At 36.3% G+C, this 21,533-nt stretch overlaps 1 protein-coding gene across 10 annotated transcripts in view; it reads left to right on the plus strand.

The window, feature by feature from the left end:
- The window catches only part of EFR3A (EFR3 homolog A), a 66,256-nt gene that overhangs the window by 20,337 nt on the left and 24,386 nt on the right, over positions 1 to 21,533 (plus strand). For 8 of the 10 annotated variants that reach the window (XM_015856342.2, XM_015856343.2, XM_015856341.2 and 5 more), the window contains 7 exons: positions 258 to 408; positions 8,388 to 8,509; positions 11,502 to 11,651; positions 15,947 to 16,084; positions 18,500 to 18,578; positions 19,723 to 19,858; positions 21,156 to 21,320. In XM_015856342.2, the coding sequence (XP_015711828.1) occupies positions 258 to 408; positions 8,388 to 8,509; positions 11,502 to 11,651; positions 15,947 to 16,084; positions 18,500 to 18,578; positions 19,723 to 19,858; positions 21,156 to 21,320 (941 nt within the window). The remainder of the gene's footprint in view (positions 1 to 257; positions 409 to 8,387; positions 8,510 to 11,501; positions 11,652 to 15,946; positions 16,085 to 18,499; positions 18,579 to 19,722; positions 19,859 to 21,155; positions 21,321 to 21,533) is intronic. The other 2 variants (XM_015856346.2, XM_015856339.2) reach the window with 1 other exon arrangement.

Consider the following 21,533-nt stretch of genomic DNA (forward strand, 5'->3'; position numbering starts at 1 on the left):
TTGGATTGGGATAATACAGAGTAGAAAGCTGGGGTCTATAATTGAAAACAAAATGTTCTAGAATAGAACAGTTATCACCATTTTTATTCCTTCAAAAGATTCTGTTTGACATAATATAGAAATTACCAATTTATTCTTCTTTAGATCATGTGGAAGATGTACGTTCACCCTTCCTTTTGTACTATTTTTCATAACGAAGACTTAATTATAAACATTGCACATGTGTTAATGTTAGTTTCTCCACAATTAATTTTCAGATATGTTTTAATTGCCATGGAGGCATTGGACCAACTTCTAATGGCTTGCCATTCTCAAAGCATAAAGCCATTTGTGGAAAGCTTTCTTCATATGGTGGCCAAGCTTCTGGAATCAGGAGAACCAAAGCTGCAAGTTCTTGGAACTAATTCTGTGAGTCAGCTTGGATGCTAACTTAAATTTTTTGCTTATTTGCTAAGGCAAAATAGTTTTTGAATTCACAAAATGTCTGTTAGCTGTCATGAGTTGAGAAGTTTCTGCATGTGGCAGGATATAATGTTTGGGCCTAAGCACGAAACCTAAGCACAGAACGTTTACCAGCTGGAGGCAGAAAAATCTGTTTCCTTTTAGTCTCAAAATCTTTTGATCATTGAGCTCATCCGCTGCAGAAATAACTTCTGGAAGAAATAGGAAAGTTGTTTTGTGAATTGTTATTCTGAATCTTTAACAGACCTCCTAAAGACATTGTGTAGATAAGGAAATGTTTTGTTTTTTTTTCTTTCTGCAATTAGAGGAGTGATGTGAGAAAGAGGAGAATGCCTCTCTAATGGCACTGGCACTGTGGAGAGAGACTCCTATTTATTAGCTTGGAAAGTAACTGGATAACAGAGTTTTTGATATTCTTGCTTTACTATCTTCTTAAGAGTTTTGGGATTCAGATCCTGACTTGAAAGACTAAACTAAAAGCAATGAAATGTAGATCTAGTTTTCTGAATAAATTGCAGTTGATGTAACCAGTATTATATTGCAGTCATTGTTCAGTTATAACCATGAAATGTTACAACCACTGCAACATAATACTTAGAAATATCAGGATTGCGATGTGGACTGTTCTCACTTAGACTGATTAGCTTTACAAGAAGTAAACACTTGCATTTAGTGTAGGTTGTTAGCTGTAGGGATGTTCTTTGTGGATTCTGTAAAAACTGTTGGACATTCCTGTGGACATGATTCCTAGCTCATGGAGTTAAATGAAGCTGTACTTCAGGAAGACAAGGTATATTACAGTGATATCACTGTAGAATTTCATGTTAGATTTGAACTCAGAGGATTCTTGCTGTGACAAAGGGGAGGAGTTTCCCCTTATATCTCAGACTGTCAGGACAGTTTTACTGATGGGAAATTTGTTTAATTATATACTTGTATGTGTGAGTGTGTATGTATACATACATAATACGTATATGATAAAAGAGTCCATCTCTGGTGAAAGAGTTACGCTTTATCAAGGATTTTAGAGACAGGATAAGAGATAACAGTTTTAATCTTCGAGAAGGTAGATTTAAATGAAGAATAAGCAAGAAAGTCTTTACTTAAAGGAACCTGTTGCCCTGAGAAGCTGTGGATGCCTGGAGTTGTTCAAGACTAGGTTAGATGGCATCTTTAGGCTGACAAACCTTATCTGCTCAGAAGGTGTCTGCCATAAGGTCCCTTTTAACCCAAACTATTCTGTGTTTCTCTATATGTATTTTCTTTAATATCTTTGAGCTCTATTTTCCTGATTTTTCTTTATTTATTTTTTCATTTGTTTGTAATAGCAGTGCCTTGGAATGAACCCTTACAGAATTAGAAAATAGCTTCGGAACTTACTCTCACAGATGCCAAATGGAAGATGTATGTCACTTTCTAGTTGTTTAAAATCCTCAGTGATAAACAGTTACTGTAAACCTCTTCTTTGGTATACAAGGCACGCACTGCTTCCAAATGAATATTGAACAGAAGTTCACTTTACGGTCATCTGTTTGATATCGCTGTCTATTCCTAATGAGGCCTTTTATGAGCAAAATGGATCAATAGATTTCCTAAATTAGGAAATATTTCTTGTTTTTCTATCTGGAAATTTGATAACCAAGAATGAGATGTTAAATTCTGTTAGGTGAGTGAATATATGAATCTTTAACAGAATTTCAAAGGCTAGTTTTAGTTTATTATGCTTATTTTTCTAGAAGCCCGATATAGTCAGTAGAGAGAAAAGTCAATTTGTGTTAACTTTAGATGAGGAAACTATATTGGCAATGAAATTGTCTTTTACTGAGGACATTGGCTTACTGTGATCTTAAATTAATTTGAGGTCAGGCATGGAGAAGGCTTATCGTCCCATTTAGCCTTTTATAGCTGTTTTTCTCCTTCCAAAGAAGATACAGATGGTGAAATATAACTGAATTATCTTTTATCTGCTTCAGTTATTCTAATGTACCACTTTGAAAGGGAAACTGGTACTGTCTGGAATAGCTGAGTAAAACATAAGTTGGGGAAAAGTCACAACAAACAGACTTATTTACTTAAAGACTTCCTCAAGCTTGAAGTCTTGGAAAGACCTGAAAGTTGCTAGTGCTCCTTCAAGGTTTTTCCTTAACTTGTGAAGCTTAGGTTCTTGGAGGCAGAACTTTTTCTATTTGGTTCTCCACAGAGGGATCCTTAGCTGCTTTTCCTGCTCCTCTGTATGAAACACTGCTCATCACACCAGGACTCTGTGTGTGCCTCACTTACTGATGAGTTACGGAGGTGTGGCTTAGGGGCATGGTGGTGATGGATTGATGGTTGGACTAGATGGCCTTAGAGATCCCTTCTACTTTAATGATCGTTTCTTACCAAAAAAGCCCAGAGTCTGTATTCAGCTCTTTGACTTCTAAAATTATTTTTAATTATTATTAGTTATTTACATTTTAAATTCAAAGCTGAAAATTACTGTTCTGGAAAAACAACTGTTTCTCTTTTTCATTTATGTATTTCTTGTGCCTGCCCTTCAAATTAGTTAATTATTTTCTATTTTTTCATGTTGCATTTGTAAATTGTTTGATTCTTACTAGAAGTTTTGTAACAACATATCTATAAAAAATCTACTTACGCAGGTATTTGAGAACAAGTGGAATTGAATAGCGAATAGTTGAATAGTTGAATGAGGTTTCAAATTGGCAGTGTCTGTAAAGTACAGAAAGTCTGTTTCTATCATGGTAGCTATTTTTACTAACCGTGTGCTAAGACAGCATATGCTGGTGGGGAAACTGAAAAAAAATGTGGTAAGAAAAGCTGTTTCTTCCTTCGGCAGTTTTTCTGGCTGCCCAGGGAGGTGGTTGAATCGCTGTCCCTGGAGCTGGTCAAGAAACCTTTGGGTGTTGTAGGAAGGAATATGATTCAGTGGGGAAATATTTGGTGATAGGTGGACAGTTAGACCGGATCATCTTGGAGGTCTTTTCCAACTTTGTTTCTGTGATTTTGTGTAAAGATTGAAGAAATGCTTTACTTACAATGACAAGGCACTGGCAAAGGCTGCCCAGAGGATTTGTGGATGCCCAGTCTCCGGAGGCATTCAAGCCCAGGTTAGATGGGGACCTTAGCAGCCTGGTCTGATGGGTGAGGACTTGCTAATTTCTAAATCACTAATTTCTGTTACTTAACACAAACTTTTCTTGTCTTTATTAATTATCATTTTACTACTGCACTTGCGAAGTTAATGGTACCCAGTGCTGCACACAACTGGGAGCACAGGAGGCTCCTTCTGAACACTAGAAATCATTTCTGTGTTGTGCAAGTAGCTGAGCACTGGCACGGCTTCCCAGAGAGGTTGTGGACTCTCCTCCTCTTCCTCAGAGGTGTCCAAAAGGCACCTGGACCTGGCTTTGGGCCCTGTGATCTGGGTGTCTGCTTCAGCAAGGGTTGGACTAGATGGACTCAGAGGTCCCTGCTATTCTCTACCATTCTGGAATACTGTAGCTGTATGAATCTGGTGTTCAAAGAAATTCTTTTTATAGTTGCTTGCTGAATTGCCTGTGTACGTTCACGTGCTTTTTGCTATTCCTATGTGATAGTTTTTTCTATAATTATCTGTATCACCATTTCCCACCCTTCAAATGAAACACGAGAAAAATGCAAGCTATCAAAGATAGAAGTTGGAAGCTCAAATATCAGAAAATACTGCTCAGATCCAGCCTACACATTTAACAGTCACTTTAATGTAACTTAAGATGCATTATATTTAAATCTGATTCTTCTTGAACTGCTGCAGAAAAAACAGGCCTTCTTTAAAAACATCCAGAGGGTATCAGAGCTTCTATCCCTACGTCTAATTTTTCTACATATATGAAGTATTGGCTACCTCAGGGTGATAAGACAGCATAATTATACATAAGTAATTACGTCTTTGGGAGTTTAATTTCAGAAATTGCATGATTTACTCATATGATTTGCCCAGTCTGTTTCTCTCTGGTAATGTCATTCAACTTTCTCGACTCAATCCTGGATAAGTGTCTTCTGAAAAATGTTTTCCTGCTGCATTTAGTGGTAGACTTATAAGGTTTTATACTGATTTCAAAATTAAAGGAAATAGGTATTACCAATATAAGCACCTTTTTGTACCTTCTGTACTGTATACACACAGAAGATGCTTGTACTGGCAAAGATTCCATAAACTGTCAGTAAGTCATTGCAGGCATTGACTGACATGTTTACATCTGTATATATTAAAACAACAAAAAAAACTGCTTTAAATATATCCTGGGCAACTGCTTGGAATTTCATTTTAAAAATTGCCTTTTTTAAGTTAAACATTTTTGTGTTTGTATTATGCTTGAAAATATCTTACTTGCTTAGGAGTCAGAAATAGGAAGTTTAACAACTATAGCATCATAAGAGCATCACTTCCAAGCAAGTGGGAAGTACAGACTAAATGTGTACTATGGAAACTTATTCACTTAGAACAGTCTTAAGACAGTTAGATTTCCCATGACCTAAACAGACATCTGAATGCTAATCACGCAATATCATTTGGAAGTGCTTTATGTTTGGTGGATGAAATTATGTTATATGGGAGGGAATAATCAATTCTTGCTTTCTTTCTGGCTATTTAACTGTGAGCATCATTTTGAGAGGCTGAGTACTTGCATCCCTGCTGCAAAATGACATTGTGGTTTAGGGGAAATGAGTCCAGAGAGTTGCTGACATTTTCTTGGACTCAACTTGCAAATGGTATCCTGGGCTCCATCAGGAGAGGGATGGCCAGTAGGCATACGGAGGCAATGTGCCTCTCTGCTCTGCTCTTGTGAAGCCCCATGTGGAATACTGTGTCCAGGTATGGAGCCCTCAGTACAATAAGGACGTAGTGCTGTTGGAAAGGGTCCTGAGGAAGGCCCCAAGGATGGTCAGGGGGCTGGAGCATCTGCGCTGTGAAAACAGGCTGAAGGACTTGGGCTTGTTTAGCCTGGAGAAAAGAAGGCTTCAGGGTGACCTTATTGCAGCCTTTCAGTACCTGAAGGGTATCTGTAATCAGGAGGGGAGTAAACTCTTTGAAAGGGCAGATAAGAATAGGACAAGGGGAAATGGTCTTAAGTTGAAAGAGGGAAGATTTAGGTTGGATGTTAGGGGGAAGTGCTTTACTAGGGGAGTGGTGAGGTCCTGGAACAGGCTGCCCAGGGACATTGTGGATACCCTTTCCCTGGAGGTGTTCAAGGCTACATTTGATTAGGCCCTGGGCAACCTGATCTAGTAAACATGGAAGTTTGGTGGCCCTGCCAGGCAGAGGGGTGGGAGCTTCATGATCCTTGAGGTCTCTTCCAACCCGGGTCATTCTGTGACTCTGTGAACTCTTCATTTATTCTGATAGAAGAATTTCTTCATAGAAAAGATCTTCCTCCTAGCAAATTTTGTTGTAGTTATTTAAAGCCTTCATGTTGCAAGATTCTGTTAATCAAAGAAGTTTGATTATTTTATATATATATAGTTTGATACATATTTTAGATGGTTGCTGCTTATCCTGGATGCTAGAAAAGTTAATAATCTCATGGCTGTGTCTACTCTATATTACTTCTGTTCATATATTTATGGAAGTCTGCTGTGTGAATCAGTTGTAAACCTACCAGCTTAAATGTTTGCAAAACGTTCTGGATAAAGCAGGAAAAATTATATTACAGAGTAGAAAGCGGTATATATATATAATTATATAATATATATATATATATATATATTATTTTTAAAAGAATACAGAGATTTCTCTTTTGGCTATATCAGAACCTCCACAAATCACTTTAATGTAGATCATTCTGAAGAAATATGGTCTGATCTATAAGTATGTGATAATGTGGCTTTGGAACGTGTTCAGAGGAGGGCTACAAAGCTGGTGAGGGGTCTGGAGCACAATGGGGCCATATGAGGAGAGGCTGAGGGAGCTGGGATTGTTCAGCCTGGAGAAGAGGAGGCTCAGGGGAGACCTTATTGCTCTATAACTTCCTGAAGGGAGGTTGTAGTGAGCTGGGGGTTGGCCTCTTCTCTCATGTAATCAGCGATAGAACTAGAGGGAATGGTTTTAAGCTGCGCCAGGGGAGATTCAGGCTGAACATTAGGAAGTATTACTTCTTGGAAAGGGTAGTCAAGTATTGGAATGCACTGCCCGGGGAGGTGGTGGAGTCACCGACCATGGGAGTGTTCGAGAAACGTTTGGATGTTGTGTTGATGAATATGATTTAGCCTGGAAGTATTGGTACTGGTTGCACTAGATGATCTTCTAGGTCTTTTCCAACCTTGATAATTCTGTGATAAAATTCTGTGATGATAAAAATATCTGTTTGTTGTAGATGCACAATAAATGTTTCAACTTTTGTTTAGCAATGAATAGAATGCACTGCAGAGAAAAAAAGTGGACTTATCTTAATATGACATCACTCTGCTTCAAGGCAGATTCAGCACTGTGTTAAGCCTGACAACTTTTCCTTGCCCTTTTTTTCTTCTCTTTGCTGTCTGTTCTGTAATTTTCAGTGATAGAGAATCCGCAGTGCCTTCAGGCAGTCTGTTCACTTAGGTGGTTTATTTAATGTGTAAAGTAGCCTGTGCTGCGCTGTAAGATCACTATTGCTTTTCTTACTGCCACTGAACAAATAGAACATACTATTGCTTTTCTTTTCACAGCTGTCTTCTGTACACTGGAAGGCTAGTAACTCTTTTGGCAGCCCTAGAATACATAATGTCTTTCAGTCTTAGTAATGTGTTTTTTACATAAAACTTGTTCATCTGTAGGATAATTGAAGGACGGTATCACTTAATCAGTTTCTTCAGCAAGGATGCTTAATCTGGATACATTACTTCCTCTGAGGGTTTATTAATGCCAATTAGATGGCGAAACTTTCTGCATAGATCTCGCAAATAATGCATATCAGAATACATTGTTTTCTTTATCATGACAATATAAAAGCATCAGATTTTGTTGAATGCGTGGTTTATAATAACCCTCAGTTAATTATCTGCATTCAGCTGTGTCTGACATGTATTTGTACGGCTGCCTTAAAGTGGCATTTTGCATTTCTCTTTCCTAAATCTTGTCTTTTGTTCAGGTCCCAGTCCCATTTTGGCTCATGAAGTGTGCCATAAAGTAGCACTCTATTATCTAAGCCTCTACTAAAACTGAAATACTGCCTCATTCTAGAAAGGCCTCTTCAGAAACTCACTCGGTACCTTATTGCAGTTAGATGATTTACAAGCATTGGTATTTTAAAAAGATTTTTGCATCTGTCTTATGGAAAGTGTTCTTTTGACAGCGTTTTTCTAGTTTCTCTGGGATTTTTTTATTTTATTTATTTATTTATTTTGGTCAACATCACTGAAGTTAGGATGTGACAGATGTTGCTTCATCTGGATTCACAAAGATGGTCTCCTTGTCATAGGAATAATTTAGGCCGAGTTGATCTGATTTCTAGTTGAGGAATCTATGTTGATTGTTACTTATCCCTTTGTTACTTTGTAGATTTTTATTTATTTATTTATTTTAACCTATTGTAAAAAGAAGCACAATTGACAGAATGCCTTCAGGGTTTGTTTCCTTTGAATTCTGTTGCTGCTTTGCCAGTCAGTGACAGTCTACCATGGGATTTCTTGGATTGCATGACTTAAAGACATTTGCTATTGAGATGTTTCCAAATTGCATAATATGTAATTTGATTCAGTTTCATCATTGGGTAATAATGTAAACAATCTCAATGAAGTTCTGGTGGTGATTCTTTAAAAACAAAACCTCTCAGTTTGGCTTTTTCTGCTATGAAGTTAGATGTTTAAACATGATATTACTTAAATGTACTGTTTTATATTATTTTTAAATATATCTTAGTGTTCATTGGTATCAAAAGCTTCTTCTTCTATATTTCATTTTCCAGTTTGTCAAATTTGCCAACATTGAGGAAGACACACCTTCATATCACAGACGCTATGACTTCTTTGTGTCTCGATTCAGTGCCATGTGTCATTCATGTGACCATGATCCAGAAACACAAACTGAGTAAGTGCTATAACTTATGTACTGTTAAGAATTGTCTGTAAAGGCTTTATTGTTGTATTTAGTGGAATCATTCATTCTGTGGGGAAAAAAATGTAATTGACTTTTTAAGTACTGAAAATCTTAGATAGAACTCAGAATATTTAGGTGAAATTTTACTTGATTAATGCCTGCTGAATTGCATGGATTCTCTCCAGAAGGTCAGTACTTGTTACTGTAAATGCATGTGAGTTGCATAACTCATTTGAGAAATTGGTAGGTCTACTTATGAGAATAGAATAGCATATTTTGAGTCTGTTATTTGAGATTTTTTTTAATTGAGTTTTATTAGATGTCTGTCATATGATACTCCTATATGAAATTGAAATGCCGTTGTGAATTTGTATTATTATTTTTTTATATATATTATGTAAGCACCACCATGTTTTTAACTTCAGCTCCCCCTAGTGGTTCTTCTCTTTATGTGAAACATTTGTCTGTATTTAACTGAATAATTTTCATCACTGTTTTACTCATTTATTTCCATGCATTAAGTTGTTCAATCATAGTAAGTCCGTATACTTTATCAGGGAATATTATGACAGGACAAGGGACAAGTTTCAAACTAGAAAAATATAGGTTTAGATTAGGTATAAGCAAGTAATCTTCCTACAAGGGTGATGAAGCACTGGAACAGATTGCCCAGAGAAGCTGTCCCAGCCAGGCTGGATGTGACTTTAAGCAACCTGACCTAGTAGATGGCAACCGTACCCACAACAGGGAGTGTTGGAGCTACATGGTCTTTTCAACGCAAACCATTCTATGATTCTGTGATTCTTAAGCAGGTGTCACTGGTGAAGCTGCTGCATTATGCAACTACCTTTTAACAATATATTTCTTTCAGTGTGTTTATTTGCCTCAGGCTGATGGTTACGTAATATTATATTCATAAATGCTTTTATGAGTTCTTCATGGCTATAGTTTCTTTTATTAAGGTTTACTGTAAGCAAAATAAATATTAAAGTACTTAACGTAAAACATTGTGTAACAGGTTAATATACAAAGCACAATTCAGGATTTATTATTTTAGTATTTCTTCTACCTTCATTTCCCCTCATAAGAGAGGTAATTTTAATAATGATCCAGAGCATGGGATGCATTAAGAGTGTATCTCTATTTTATTTGTCATGTGTTATATGCCACTCAAAAGGATACTCCAAAGTAACATACATCAAAGGAGCTGTTATTATTGGGGTAAGGGAACAGTGTTAGTGTTCAGATTTGTACGTTATCAGTCTACGTTGTCACCTGTGCTTCAGTTTGCAGTGTTGATGTACACTTAGGAAGGAATTTTATCCTAGTGATGTAAGGCTGCACATATCCTTGATTTAAATGTAATCTCTGCTTTAATAGCTTAATAAACCTTTCCTTTACGGGTTAAATTCGTTGCTGCAAGCAACTTACATCTTTTTTTTTAGACCTCCCGTTCAACCGAAGGAACGTAAGATTAGTGCTGCTAATGCTCTAATACACAGAAGTACATATATACTGTGAGAGTGAAAGTGTTTTTACTTAGAATAGCCACATATGTAGCAATACTTTCACATCATCATAATTTAAATGCATTTCTTTTGAAATATAAATTTAAAACAAGTCCTCTTCCTTTGTTAAAAAAAAAAATAATCATTCTTGGAGCTGTCATATCAAATTTGCTGTAAGTACGGGAGTAACAAATGACACTTGATTCCAGATAACAATTCTCAATGTAGGTATCACAAGTAGCTAGTGCATTTGATAGGGCCTAGAGCATAATTCAGCTTATCCTAAAATAGACATGTGATAGACATGTGTAGCTGCAGTTTGCCTGCATAGCTTGATGTTCCAGTGAACTTAGTGACTGGAATGCGAACGGGAGTTTGAATCTCATCTATGTTTTTGGTCAGATAATGGAGATTTCTGAGCCTGAGAGCAGACCTCACCCCATAAGTGATATTTCCCTTTCAGCAGGGAGTCTACAGGCAAACCAGTGTATCAGTGAAATATGATGTGAAGAGATAATAGTTAAAAATCAGAGATTCTGAGAAAAAGTGTTGCTGCGTTTTAAACACTAAATTCAAATCCAGGCTATTTGTAGGTGACAGGAGTTGCCTGTGAAAAATCTTTCAGTGATGGGATTTTGGAAATTCTCTGTCTTGAATGACAGTCTTAGATTCTTAATATTGAAATCTTAATATTGGGTACTGCACTGTAGTTGTACTAGAGGATCAGAAAGTACTTTGATCATTGTTTGTGTATCCCCCTCCTTCTTAGGTTTATATATAAAGGTTATTAAAGTTGTATTTAAAGTCTAGAATGATAACTGCTATTGGATCCTGTTTGAATGCAAGTAGCATTGTTCAGAAAAAGATTTAAAAGAGAGGACTACATTGTTTGCTATTTATAACTCGATATCTGGAAAAGAGCACTGAGTTGCTGTACATTCATTGTTCATGTTCTTATTGTTAAAAATAATGAAAGTAGCTAATAGCTAGACTAAGTTTATTTAAAAAAAAACTTACATTAAATTTTCTTTTTTAGTTTATCAGCCACAATTAATTTAGCTAAAGCAGTTTTAGAACAAAAGCAGTGGCTCCTTTGTTGTGTCAGGCTTAATTTGACAGAAATACCTTTTTGTGTGCTTTCCATGTTGTTCATCTTCCACAAATCTTGAAAGACTTACTGTTAATCCACAGCCTTAACTGCAATGCTTAAAGACTTAATTGTCTTTGTTGCTCCAGCTGAGCTGTGCTAATTTCACATCTTTTTTCTATACACTGGAATAGGTTAAGTTTGCAACTGTTGGATACTAAATTCCATAGAGTTTATCAAGGTTTTTATCCAGTAATTTCCAAATTACTGTTTTTGAGAACCCAATGAAATTCCACACTGCATGACTGCTGTTGCATAATACATAGACAACCATGCCGGAAAGTGCTCTGCTTATCCTATTTCATAATTCTATTTCTTCTTTCCTTAGGATCCGAATTGCTGGAATCAGGGGCATTCAGGGAGTGGTTCGTAAAACAGTTAATGATGAACTCCGAGCAACTATATGGGAACCTCAGCACATGGATAAGATAGTACCATCTCTGCTGTTTAATATGCAGAAGATAGAGGATGTTGACAGGTAATTTTATTTCTGGTCACTAGTAAGTTTTAGTTTTTGTGATACTGATCTTTTTCTTGCAGGTGGAAATCAGTAGCTTATTAGCCAAGGGTTCTTGAAACAGAAGAGCTTTTCCTACCTGCTGCTAATATTTTTGTCTTTTCAACCCCCTGCATTTTGTTTGTTCACTGTTAAAGAAGTTGTACATCCATGTTTACTCCTTATTTGTTAATATTTTTTTTTTTGTAATATGTTGAATGCAGAGATTATTATGCACATGTTTGTAGGTAACGCAGACTTCACTAGTTCTATTTATTAAAATTTGAAGGTTCAATTCCTGCTTAGTCCTCCCTGCCCTGTCTGCAGCAGTTCTTAAAGAAAAGAGAGAAAATTTCTACTTTTTCTGCCCCTAATATCTCCTGGGCATATTTACCAGCCAAGCTGGCATTCAGAAAAGATGTATGTGATAAATAATGTAAAATGCTGTTTAACTTATAACAGAAATGTCACTTTTTTTTGTCCATGCATATACATTCATCTCCTAAGACTATGCAGGTATAGAAGATGGTTATTGATAGCACTGAAAACTCCTTATATGAAAACCTACATCAGTTGTGTGGAAAAGCTTAAATGTTTGCATCACATTCAGTCCTAACTGCTTCAAAACTTGTCTGGAAGACACAGCAGGCATCCAACGACAGCATGCTTTTTCATGCTTTTGTGTGACACTCAGCTTTCACAATCATTTTTTTTTCTTTTTTTTTCTTTTTTCTTTTTATACCTCAGCTTTACTTCTTTTATTCCTAACTGTTAGTACATGGCACTTCTATTATGTAAATTTTCAAACTCAGTGGCTGAGATCATTTATTGTCTATCTGTGTGTGCTTTATGTATGTACTGCATTGTCACTAAGGGCTCACCAAGTACACACAGAAGTATCCTCTTGGGTTTTAAATCTGAGGAGACATCTGAATGAGAGCCAAAGGTTTCTGAACCTGCTCTCTGAGGATGTTTTAGCTTTTGCTTGCTCTCACAGTGTTTCTAGATGCTCTTTCCTTAATTACCCCTTACAGTTCCCCCAAGCATATATTTACCGTTATGCAACCAAGTTAACTACTGACTAAAGTAGGATTTGGATCGACCACATAAAGCAGATCAGTTTAGATGTGCTACAGGATTCATTTTTATCATTTATCGAGCAATGCAGCATTGGTGGCAGAAAAACAAATCTGTCATAAGGCAACTTTTAATTAACTATCTGAACTGGCTTCTTCAATTTTTTTCCTATAGTAAACATTCAATAGAAGAAAAGACTCGTGAATTTCCTTGTGGCAAATAGGGGCTTTATGATACAAATATGATAGAAAAGCTGAACACAGTATTTATAAATTGTTGATCTTCTGGCCTTAAATGATGTTAGAGAATGTCTTATTTTGTTTTATATGAAACATTATATTTTGTGGAGAACAAATAGAGGCTTCTTGAAGAGTAAGAAACATACTGTTTTGGCAGATGGAGTGGAAGCATGGTAAGGAAGCAGAAACTGTAGAAAATACCCCTACCCCTACCAAAGAAAACAACTGTGGTAAAGTTGAAGCAACCATATGTAGGCTCTACCTTTAAGAGCAGCGTAATTTTTATTTCTGAAATCCTGAATACGGATCAGAAGATACGCTTTGCTGTGCATACTTTCTGTATAGTATAAACCTGAGAGATTCTTCTCTCCCTTTAAAGATTTTCTAGAAGATTCAGAACAAGTAGGGAAAGTATGTATCAAATAGAGAAATTAAAGATTATTTTCAATTATTTTGTAAATTATCATTCAGGATATCTGTAAAATTGGAAGTGTCGACCTTAATCAAGGCAAAAAAGTATTGGTACTTCTTAAAGACTTAAGTTTGAATCCATAATATTAATGGAACTTCTGCAGCTTCTTCCCATAATCTCTTCTAAGCAGTAATCTGAGCAGTTCTTCCTGGTTCATAACTTATTTTTATTGCATTTTAAGTAGATTTCTTCCGGTTTATCAACTGCATGTGTTCTTCCCCTTGTTGTCTTACCCCATCCCACTTTCGGTAATACTCTTTTCTAGGAAGTCTGTGTCAAAAAACTAATAGGACTGATTCTCTTATGCAGTCATTTGTATCTTTGCTCTGAGGAAGATGACTGTATGGCTATCCCGTAGTAGGAAATAAAAAAAATAAAAATAAAAAAAGAAATCAAGATGCACAGCGGCCAGATAAAGCTGCAGGTTACTGTCATTCTAATTGTTGTGCTTTCATAAAACTACTTTTCATTACTTAACTAATACGGTGCCTGGGATTTTCTTACTATTAAAATCCAACGAGCTGGCAACACTGTTATGGCTTTTAGAAAATCTGATGTTACCAGAAGCTACAAGGTTTTCATATTATGTCTCTTAAATCTCAATAACCTTGAAATACTAGAATAGTTTTTTCTATTAGAATATCTGTAGAGGGTACAGGTATCATGAGCTCATTTGACTTGGGGCATTTCTGTATTCAACCTTTTCCAGTGCTGTAAAGCTGAGGTTTTACGATACTGAAGATTTAACACTACATACATTGATAGCTGATGTTTAATGAATGTTGTTTTAAACATTTAATACACAAGCTTGCACTGCAGAACAGAACTATATTTAAGAATTCAGTGCATTGATTTCTGTACTCTTAAATCTCCTATTGCTTGGATGTGTAGTTTTTAAGGTAAGTGAGTGAATTACTCCCATTTTTAACATGTTTTATGGAGAACAGAAAAAAAACCCTTCCTACCTATAGGTACAGTATTTCTTGAGAAGTAATACTGCACCTTAATGGGAACTGCTTTCTTTTTTTTGTAAATCTCTCTTTTTCTCAACTGCTTAATTTAAATAAAATGTCATTAACAGCCAAATGGTATGATGTGTGATGTTCTTGAACTCAGAATAGCTTTCAGTTGCCTTTAATTTGTTGAAGTTTCTCTGAGTTTTGAAAAGGGCAGATGGATGGTGAAAGAAACAAGAAACAAAAATAAAAATAATTAAAAGCATGAGTCAAAAAATGGAGTATGACAGACTGGATGCATTTCTGGAAAGATTCAACCTTTTTCTGCTTATGGTGTCAGCATTGACTTCAGTTTTTGCAGCATGAGGCTTCAAAATTCACTTGAAGAATTTGAGCCCCAGCTGGTTTTATTTTTAGAGCATGGTTTCCCTGGTTTTGCTTCTCGTGTCTGTAATTATCTCCTCAATTTAGTATTTTTACTGTCCCTCTACTACATTGATATAGTCAACCTGATTCACAGTCACAAAGAGAAAAGAAATAATTACAAATGACAGTATTTGAAGTTCAAAAAAAAACTGTTAATAATACAAAACATTCAAACTTTTTCACTGTGTTATTCACTGAGTCATAAGTTAAAACTTACATATAAAATACTGCTGATATTTGCTGATTTTAATTCATTGGAAGATACTGCAGTGGCTGAAGAAATGGCAGATGTGGCTTGGGGAGCTCTTCCCACTCATAGCTTTTTTCTCTCCCTCATATAACATCAGGATTTTTTATCGTTCTATAACTGAAATAAACATAGTGTTTGTATTATTAGTGCACTGTAATGCTGGAACAAGCTGTGTCTGGCATGGGGCAGGCCTGGCCTCTTTCCACAGGGGCCCTGCAGCCCTTAGCCAGTACTGGGGCACAGGGTCCCAGCACTGCTCACTGTGGTAATTAGTCACCTTCTAATTGATTGTCCCCTTACTTCTACATAATCTGGTTAAAGGTAACTGTGTGAGTGACAATTTTCTAATTAGTTTGAACAGATATTTATTTTTCTATAACTTGCAAGCCATCTGTTTTTGCAGAAATATTGTTTTATTGAATGCTCGTCCACAGTATTGATTCAGAGGTGTGTAGGTGAATGAGATCATTAGTCTGAACAAAAGAACTAACTGCACAACTCTTTATGATTTCATGGCCTCTGTTCCATTTTTTTCTAGGAAGCAATAGTTCAAATCAGATGCAGTGGATAACAAGTCACAATTCCTAGACGTTTGTTTTCAGCTTCATACATATTTACTGTTATGGTGCACAGTGCTGAGTACATATATGAAGGATCTGTGCAGTTCTCGTATTAGTTAAAATGTTTGATTGTTTAGAGTTCTGTTTTGATGTATAGTTGATATACACTTCTTGCCTGGGTCAGCAAATAGGCAGTCAACAAGTGTTGTAATGAATATTGTAAAGCCAATTGCATACGCAGTATGGGAGGTGAATGTTATTCCGTAGTAACTTGAATGTTATTTTGTTTTATTTTAGCAGAACTGGCCCTCCATCCTCTCCTACAGGAGGAGAGAAAGAGGAAAATCCTGCTTTGTTAGCGGAGAACTGTTTCAGAGAACTATTAGGAAGAGCAACCTATGGAAATATGAATAATGCTGTCAGACCTGTTTTTGCGTAAGTTGGAAAATTGTGGAAGATCTTAAGAGCTTTTTTTATTTCATCCTTACATTCAATTCTTTGCTTCTTTTCAGCATTTAGGATTTGGCTCAGTTATTAAAATTTAATGGAAAAAAAATAATTTTCGGATGTAACTTAAAACTGCACCTTTCACCTCTGTTAGTGTCCTCAAATTAGACATTCACTCAGGACACTGTAAGCACCATAGTACATCTTGGTGATGAGGAGAGCTGCCCGTTCCTGACAGATTTTCAGGATAACCACTTTTTATGGGAATATCTACTTTTAGATGGTCTAATTCTTGCTACAGACTCTGATTTGATTCATACACTGAAAGACTTTTAAGCTACTGAAAGCCTTTTTCAAGTTACTACTATTAAGCACAAACAGGAATTCAAAAAGAAAATGGGGAAGATCACTTCCTTAATGAGGAAGCTTTTGCAGCCACTTGTTTTTTGCCCAAAGGGATTAAATGTGAAGCACCATGCTACTATCCTACTTTCCATATGCATCCATTGTGCAAATCTGATGCACGAATTGCCAGTTACCAGGATTTTAGCATGAGTTTGCAATGTTGAATAGATTAGACGGATCCAGAGGCGTACAGAAATGTACGGAAAACAGACAACTTCCCAAGTATAACAAGTTATATCCTATTCATTCCATTATATGCCATTCTTCTGACAAATTACCTGTGCAAGTGTTTTGAGTAATGTCAAAAGGATGGTGTTAGGTATTCACTCTGAAAGCACAGTGCGTGAGATTTTGATGTGCACGCCTGTACAAGCTTCAGTTCTGCTTTCTAAACATCGGTGTCAACTTATCATTTTGTACTATGAGGATTGCTTTTGTTAGTTACAGTTAACGTGGATGAATTCAGGGCCTGCTAGTGTCTCTTGGTCCACAATGTAGTAATTTGCACCAGCGTTTCTGCTGTTGCTTTTAATTTGAGACACCCAGTACTGCACATTTCTTACATACATGTGGTCTTAATGGAAGGACGTTTATGGTGTTTCTTACTCCAGTGTTAAAATGCTTTGAAATTTTACTTAGATATTCTGTATTGAAAGAACTGTGATGGATGGGGGAAGGAATGAAGCAAGTTTTGACACGTTTTTAATAAAATGAAATGTACCATGCTGAAAATGTAGTTGGCTGTGCTTTAAGAAATCATAAAAACAACATTGAATACACTGCCTGTTTTATGGCAAGTAAATTATATCACCTATCTAAACATTTCTTCTTGTCTGACAAATATGTTGTCCATTCAGCTATTACATAAAGTATTAACTTAGACTGTCATTGTCCCATTTCAGTTTTTCCATTAGTTCAGTAACCAGAAGCAGCTTCTCTCCCTTTCTGGAGAAAGAAAACTAAATGTCTTGCTTTGAAAGGAAAGGCTTCTAAAAAACTTTGTATGAGATGTAGTTGATCGTAATCTGCCTGACTTTATCTCTGAGGCTGGCAAAGAGAAACTATCACGGGCAACAGAACACATGTTAACCTGAAAGATTACAGGATCAGTAACAAACTGAAGAAGATAGTAGAGAATATGATTTTGTATTTTGTAAGGCAATAAGAAAATAGATTAGCTGAAATAAGCTATCACATAAATGATGGGCTGTACTAGAAATATATTGGGGAGAAAGTAGACATGGATAAGTGTATTCTGAGCTACGAAGTCTTGAAGGTTTTTGAAGAGGTAGTTTTGTTTGTCTTTCAACCTCGTGGTAGTATTAAGTACGTTTGTATATTTGAAATGTGCACAAGAGAGACCATCCCCTACAAGTTCTCTGATTTAAGATTTAATAATGCAAATATGCTGTTTTCTTTAAACCTTAATACTGTAGCGATTTCTATTAGGGAAATTTAAAAGGCAATACATTTTCCAAGATCACCAATAGGCTGGAAGGTAACCTAGAGCATGAGAGCATTCTTTTAAGCCATCTGGTTTAATTAACCTTGAAAGAGACCCATGCTCTTCTGGATCACAATGTTGGTAGAAGCTTGACAATGAGTTAATTGAAACTTCCAAATTTGTATAAAATAAGTTGCAGCATCCTGTCATATCTCTCGTGTATTGAGTGCTGACTTTTTCGTCTGTATTCTTTCACATTTGTTATTCTGAGGTATCTTTAGGCATTACTGTGTTCTTTGGGAAAGTTCAAATTAAGATATGCATTTAGAAACATTGCTTAAATTCATTTTTTATAAGAAGGATATTTTTTGTTTATTTGTTTAACGACAATCTCTGTCCTTATTTCAACCCACGAGCTTTGTATTTTCACCCCCTGTGCTTTTGAAGAAGGGGAGTGAGAGAGCAGAAATGTGATGCTTAGCTGCCTGTTACCATTAAACTACTACAATTGTGTAGAATATCATAATTTCAAATCCTTTATTTTTTGTTCACAGGCATTTAGACCATCATAAGCTGTGGGATCCCAATGAATTTGCTGTTTCTTGCTTCAAAATCATCATGTATTCTATACAGGTAGGTATTTTCTGGGATTTTTTTCCTCACATACACATGCTGAGCACATGAAGTAGCTAAGGGTTCATGATAATGAACCATGATAGTACTAGACAGTAGTCTATGTCTTATGTCAGTAAATCCATAAAGTCCATTTCTGTAATTCCTTAAACTTATACTTTTTAAATAATGATCAAATTGCTCTTTATGATAAGAGGTTATTTGATATGTATTTTCAATGAACGTGAACTTGGTGAAGAAGAAGGTTTTTATGGAGTTCTCAAATGGTTGATTGCTCAGCAAGCTACAGATCAAGGAATAGGATAGCTGTACTGCTCTGATGTTGTGCTTGATAAAGAAATCTCTCAAGTTAGTAAGCGTAGCTGTACTGTTTTTACAACCCAGGAAACAAACTTCATACCAAGTAGTGCTGCATTTATTTGTTTTCCAATGGGCAACTTCTCTTGTTTGTTGCCAAGTGACCGGAGTCTATTTCATGGATTTTGTCAAGCACTGACATCTACAAGTTCAAGTTAGAAAATTCCAGCTTTGCAGAAGAAAGCCGAGTATTGTCACCGATTGTATCAATTATGCATTTTATGTAAGACCAGCTGAAATCCTTGAACTGCAATTAGCTGGCTTAAGTATCATATCGTACATACAATCATAGAATCACCAAGGTTGGTAGAGACCTACAAGATCATCCAGTCCAACCATCCACCCATCACCAATAGCTCTCACTAAACCATGTCCCTCAACACAACGTCCAAACATTCCTTGAACATCTCCAGAGTCGGTGACTCCACAGCCTCACTGGGCAGCCCATTCCACTGCCTGACCACTCTTTTGGAGCAGTAGTATTTTCTGATGTCCAGCCCTAATTTCCCCTGGCATAGCTTGAAGCCATTGGCTCTAGTCCTGTTCTTGTAGATATTCCAAAGTATTTTGAAACTGTAAACATCTATGTACTGAGCTGGATGGACCTGTTGACTTCATCTGTTTTCATTATTTAAAATCCAGATTTAATCATGAATTGGTTGAAATTAAAAAATGAAAAAGTTGAAAAGGAATGTTGTAAAATAGGAAGTTAACTATAGCTGAGTGGTATATAAACATGTTCTTATTAAAGTCCCAGGTAAAGCTGATATTTCCTTTTTTTTACTAGGCACAATATTCTCATCATGTAATACAAGAAATTCTTGGACACCTTGATGCCTGCAAGAAAGATTCACCACGAGTCCGTGCTGGCATTATTCAGGTTCTTTTGGAAGCAGTAGCAATAGCTGCTAAAGGATCAATAGGTAAGTTTTACTCAATTAATGGCATCAGATCAGAGGATAGCTATGAGATACAGTGTTTTGTTTTTCTTTAGTTTTCAGACTGAGGGAGAAGATTTATTTTAAGGAGGCTTTTACAATTAGTCAAATATAGTTATTTTCACATTCAGTTAGTTATGGATGTGTGATCTTTTGCTTAAAAAAAAAGCTTAGGTTTATTTTTATGGCTTTGTGAAAAGTAGGAATTTCTTCTTGGTAAGAAGTCATGAAGTCTGGGAGAGAGAAGTCAAGAGAACTGTTTCTTTCTCATACATCCTCTGTGAGAGGACTAGCAGGTAATACAGGACTCAGGGGTAGAATGATCTGTGGGAAATTTTACCTTAGTAACAATGAACAGCTGGAGTAAGGTGGATTTAGGCAATTTAAGTTAGTGTATTTCCCTGAAATAAGAGTTCTTTCTAAGTTATGTGCACACATGTAATCTACCATTCTTATTCTTGGCATTGATGTTCTTGTTGAAACATTACTGCTTTGCTTCATGAGCTTGTGTCTAAGCCTGTTCTTTCTCTTGTTTATGTAAGACTGACTTAGCTGCAAAAGTAGATGGTGAAACCTTTTATCATATCATGAAAAGAGCTCATTTGTTGATCCAGTGCACGGAACTGGATTTGAATAGCAGGATTTGGAAAAACTGAAATTCGGGAACAGGTGCTTGCAGTTTAACCTGTTACTGACTGCATTTCAGCAGGCACTCATTTATTTATTTATTATTTAAATATAAAACTTGTGTGGAAGGTTGACTCTGTCAAACAGTCAAGCATCCCCTCAGCCCAGCCACTCGTTCACTTTTTTCCCAGGATAGGGAGAGAATAAAAGGTAGGTGAGAAGTCGCATTAATCAAAAGCAATTTAATAAGTAAAGCAAAAACTACAAGCACAAAGAAAATGAACTTAATTCATTACTTCCCATCTGCAGGGAGGTGTTCACCCACATCCTGTGCTATCTGCATTTCGCAAATGCAGCACCATGCAGTCTGCCATGCAGAAAAGTTAACTTAATCCCATCTGGATCCAGTACAGCTTGATAATATATATACATACCTGATTGCATTTCTTGGTTATAAAATAATTTCCACAATGTGGTGGTATAGGCATGCTTCATGAGTTTATTTCTACATAGGCTGTCTCCTTCAAACACTGAATTTCACTTACTCTTTTCAACTTAACCTGATTTTTTCTTAAAAGCATGTGAAAGGTCTAGTTTTCCTTTCCTTAAGGTATCTTTCCTTTGACAAGTACAGTCATTTATGTGTTGTTTCCAGGTCCAACAGTTCTGGAGGTTTTTAACACTTTATTGAAGCACTTGCGTATCAGTGTTGACTTTGAGTTGGGTGATAGACGCAGCTCAGCAGGAAGTGCCACGTTCAGCACAAGTTCCAAGGAGAGTGATGAGAGGATTGTCCAGAATGCTATTATTCAAACAATTGGTGAGTAATGACAGTAGCAAAGACTCACTTAAAATCCCTCTACCAGCCTTTTTCTCAGTGAGATGCTACAAAAATGGAGCTTAAATTGAAAACCAATAATGGTGAGTGGTATTTCTGACAATACTTCCAAATCATAGGCTTATTTTGCAGATCTGGCTTCTGAAAGACTGTTCTTTGTATTGTTGACTGAGCAGATATTGAATAAGCTCAATG

The sequence above is a fragment of the Coturnix japonica genome, chromosome 2 (genome assembly GCF_001577835.2).
Source record: "Coturnix japonica isolate 7356 chromosome 2, Coturnix japonica 2.1, whole genome shotgun sequence".
Lineage (NCBI taxonomy): Eukaryota > Metazoa > Chordata > Aves > Galliformes > Phasianidae > Coturnix > Coturnix japonica.